Source organism: Cebus imitator, unplaced genomic scaffold, assembly GCF_001604975.1.
Source record: "Cebus imitator isolate Cc_AM_T3 unplaced genomic scaffold, Cebus_imitator-1.0 Scaffold356, whole genome shotgun sequence".
Lineage (NCBI taxonomy): Eukaryota > Metazoa > Chordata > Mammalia > Primates > Cebidae > Cebus > Cebus imitator.
Window position 1 is genome coordinate 948,707 of NW_016107671.1, and position 3,918 is coordinate 952,624.

Genomic DNA, 3,918 nt, shown 5'->3' on the forward strand with positions numbered 1-3,918 from the left:
AAGCTTTGACTGAATACAAGAAAGAAAAAGCCAGGCATGGTGGTGCACACCTGTAGTTCTAGCTCAGGAGGCTGAGGCAGGAGAATCATTTGAGCCCAGGAGTGTGAGGCTGCAGTGAGCTGTGACTGCACCACCAGTGCACTTCCAGACTAGGCGACAGGGTAGGACCCTGTCTCTAAAATTATAAAATAATAATAATAAGCCTTCCACAGAGTCTTCTAAAACTCCCACTATAAATCTCTAAGGGACCGTTGTCAGGGATGTGTGCTCGGCTAAGCAGTGTTGCCCACAGCTTTCCCGCTGCAGAGCTGCTCAAAGCCTCCCTCGGAAGGACACACCTCCCCCAGCCCCCTTGACCTAGCCCCTGCCCCAGCCCCCCACCCCCGTTTCTGGTACCCGTGCCCCCAGGGTGCCAGCTGGGCGGGTCTCACCCCCCAGGACCAGCTGCTGTTTTGTGACGACTGCGATCGGGGTTACCACATGTACTGCCTGAGTCCCCCCATGGCGGAGCCCCCAGAAGGTGAGAGGAGAGGCGGGCACCATGTGGGGTGGGTAAGTGGGAACGCTGTCTCCTGGTTGGCGAACACCTACGTCCTCTGGGTGGGAAGGGGCTGGGGCAGCCCTCCCAGACCTGGGCCTGACTCCAGCCTCGGCTGCCCCTGCAGGGAGCTGGAGCTGTCACCTCTGTCTTCGGCACCTGAAGGAAAAGGCCTCTGCTTACATCACCCTCACCTAGGCTGGCTCTGCTCACCGGGACTCTGGGGTGGTGCTCGCCTACCTGCCTCTCCGAGCTCCTCAGCCCTCCCCCACCCTGAATGCCCCGCAGGGGGAGGGGGAGAAGGGGAAGCTGAGGGGGGGCTGGGCCACCCCTCCCCTCTGTGCAAGTACAATGTCTGCCCTGTGGGTGGGTGGGCCCGACTGGGCGCCCCCCCTTCCTCCCTATCAGTCCCTTGGCATATGGACACCCGGGGCCTCTGCTCCCCTCAAAGCCATACCCCGCCTCTAGGCGGGCATGGGGGGTAGTGGGTGCCAGCCAGGGGCATGGACAGAGCCTTTTTCTAAAGAAAAAGAGAAAAAGTTAAAAAAAAAAAAAAGAAAAAAGAAAAGAAGTTAATATATACAAAGAATCCTTCAAGGCCTGGCTGGGTGGAGGGGCGCTGCTGAGAGTGTCCACTGGGCACCCGCCTCTGCCAGCCTCCCGCCAGGCGCCCTGACCCCAATTTCTGGAGCTGCAGCCGTCCCTCGCCCCACCCAAGGTGGGCACCTTCCCCTCCTGTGCCCAGGGCGGTGGGCGTGGTGTCCACCCACCCCTCCCGGTGCCCACGGTGGGTACTGCATGATGTGAACCTTGGTTTTGAACTCTGTTCCTGCCCCTCCCCGACCGCCCCGGCCTGTGCCCACCCCGTGCCTGCTGTGGCTGGTGGGTGGTGGTGGTGGGGCCGGGTGGCCCCCGCCCAGCGCCTGCTGGAATGAGAAGCACAGACTCTGCCACGGACTCCTTTTCCCTCCCCTCCTCCGCCCTCCTTCCACCCTGCCAGGCCTGGTGGCCCCTGCCCCCCTCGCTGGCCATTTTGGGGGGAGTGAGGGGGCGTGGTTGTTTCTTGTGGTTGTGTGTGTTTGTTGTTTGGGTTTTAAAAAAGGGAAACTGAGACTGCAGGCGGGGGAGGTGGATTTTGGGGGGATGTCCCCCAATCCAGGTATACCCCCCACTTGTCACTGAGTCTCCTCTATTGCCTGCCTCTGCTGTGAATTAACTTGTTCTGTGTATTAAACTGGGCCTGACCCCTCTGCCCACGACTGCCTTGTTCTCCCGTCTGATCTGGGGCGTCACCAAGAAGAGGGGCTGGGGGTGGGGGGGCCTTGTTGGGGGAGAGGCAGCCAGCCAGCCCCTACCTCCATCCACCTCCTCCTCCTCCCCACACCGCACCCCGCCTCTCCCTGGCTTTGTCCCAGCTCCGCCCTGCTTTGCCAGAAAGGAGGAGAAGGGGGATGGGGTGGAGGGGCTCCCGCCCAGCCAGCTGTGGTTGCCCTGGCAACAGGCTGCTGCAGCTGCAGCGGGTGCAGCCGGGAGGGAGGCGGGAGCTGGGCCGGGGGAAGGGAAGGGCTGGAAGAGGACGTTGGGGCAGCCCCTGCTGGGGTGCTGGGATGGGGAATGGGGGTGTCTGGAGGGATCATCTCAGGCCCAGGCATCTCCAGGGGCTCCCTGTTCTCGATGTGGGGCAAATCAGCGGTTGGGGATGGGGTGGAGATGGAAGCACTAAGGGAGGGCAGGAGGGTACCTAGACTCGGGCACTGGGAGAGAGACAGACGTGGGCGACGGGCGGGGGGCGGGAGTGAGAGTGAGAGAACTAGGACACAGATCAGGAGAGAGAAAGAGATGAGGACAGTCACACAGTTACGGAGAGAGTCAGAAAAAAGAGCAGGGTGCAGAAGGAAGAGAAACAGGAGGAAGGACGGGGGAGAAGAAGGGAGCAGGGGTGAGGTTTAATGGGAGAGAGGGAATAACAGTAATAAAAAATAGCTGACAGGCGGGGAGAGCCGGGAGGAGGAGGAGGTGACTGGGGAAGATCAGCAGCAGATTTCAGGAGGTCTTCCCAGAGGGGAGGCAGAGGAGGAAGCAACAGGGATCAGGAGAGGGAGGCACGTTTCGGGTGGGCAGAGAGAGACTTGGGATCAGGGACAGGCAAAGTCCCAGGACAACAAACAGGCAAAGATGGGGAGAGACGGGGGCAGAGGGGAGAGAAAGAGACAGAATTTAGGGGAACTGCAGAACAATCTGCAGAGAGAGCCGGAGGTATGAGGGACCCAGAAAGACTGGGGAGGAGAACCGGGATGGGGTGGGAGCAGGAGAGACCGAGATGGGTAGAGGAAGCTGGAAACGGCACGAAGGGAAGGGCCGCGCGCCGCAAAGCAAAGCACAGTTCGGGCGCGACCAGGGCTGGCGTGCGCACGAATTGTGGGGTGCTGGAGGCAGCTGGCGTGGCTCTGGCGCCAGGAGAGGATGTGAGAACAGCCTGTTCCTCGGCTTCCCACCCCCTTCGCCCGGTGGCGGGGGGAGGGCAGTGCGGGTTGAGGACAGGGCGTCAAGGAGGAGGGTGGAGACAGGGAGGGTGTCTGGAGAACTCCAGAATTTTTAGGAGACGTGGGAAAGGCTGGTCCTGCTACTCTGATGCCAGCCCCACGCCTTTTGGAAAAAGACACTTTTTGAAGGGGGCAGGGTCTGAGTCAGAGGAGCACTGGGTTTTAGCTCAGGGATGTGAAACTCCATGACAGGCACATGGGTATGGGGGCAGGAAGACCCCACCTAGCCAGCCCCATCAGGAGGCTAGGCTTCCAAGGGGCTGGACTTCGTGATTTTCACAGGAATTTCCTGATTCACAAATCAGTTTGGCCCAGATTCCCAAAAAGCAAATGTTCATCGGGCCAGATGCAGCTCTGGAGTGATGAGGGGCTGCTTTCTACCCCCAAAGCGCTCACTTGGCAACTGGTGGCGGGGGTCTGCTCCTACCTCTACAGACAGGAGTCAGGGAGTGTCCCAAATGCAGCCATGTGGCCAGGGCCAAAGGAGGCAGGGGCCCCTTACTTTAGAGTCTTGCAGCAAAGGACGGATCAAAAAATTGGAAACCTGGCCTTCATGTGCAATCTCCTTTTTTTTTTTTTTTTTAAAGGTAAGCTGGGAGCAGTGGCTCACACCTGTAATCCAGCACTTTGGGAGGCTGAAGTGGGCAGATCACTCGAGGTCAGGAGTTCAAAACCAGCCTGGCCAACAAGTGAAACCTCGTCTCTATAAAAATACAAAAATCAGCCGGGCGCGGTGGCTCAAGCCTGTAATCCCAGCACTTTGGGAGGCCGAGGCGGGTGGATCACGAGGTCAAGAGATCGAGACCATCCTGGTCAACATGGTGAAACCCCGTCTCT

General features: G+C 59.7%; 1 protein-coding gene across 11 annotated transcripts in view; it reads left to right on the forward strand.

Annotated features, from left to right (window-relative positions):
- DPF1 (double PHD fingers 1) overlaps nucleotides 1–1,795 on the forward strand; it is a 19,120-nt gene extending 17,325 nt beyond the window's left edge. For 6 of the 11 annotated variants that reach the window (XM_017506621.2, XM_017506622.2, XM_017506616.2 and 3 more), the window contains 2 exons: nucleotides 439–520; nucleotides 666–1,795. In XM_017506621.2, the coding sequence (XP_017362110.1) occupies nucleotides 439–520; nucleotides 666–736 (153 nt within the window). In that variant the 3' untranslated portion in view covers nucleotides 737–1,795. Of the gene's footprint in view, nucleotides 1–408; nucleotides 521–665 lie in introns of all 11 variants that reach the window. The other 5 variants (XM_017506618.2, XM_017506615.2, XM_037730677.1 and 2 more) reach the window with 1 other exon arrangement.
- Nucleotides 1,796–3,918: the final 2,123 nt, after the last annotated feature.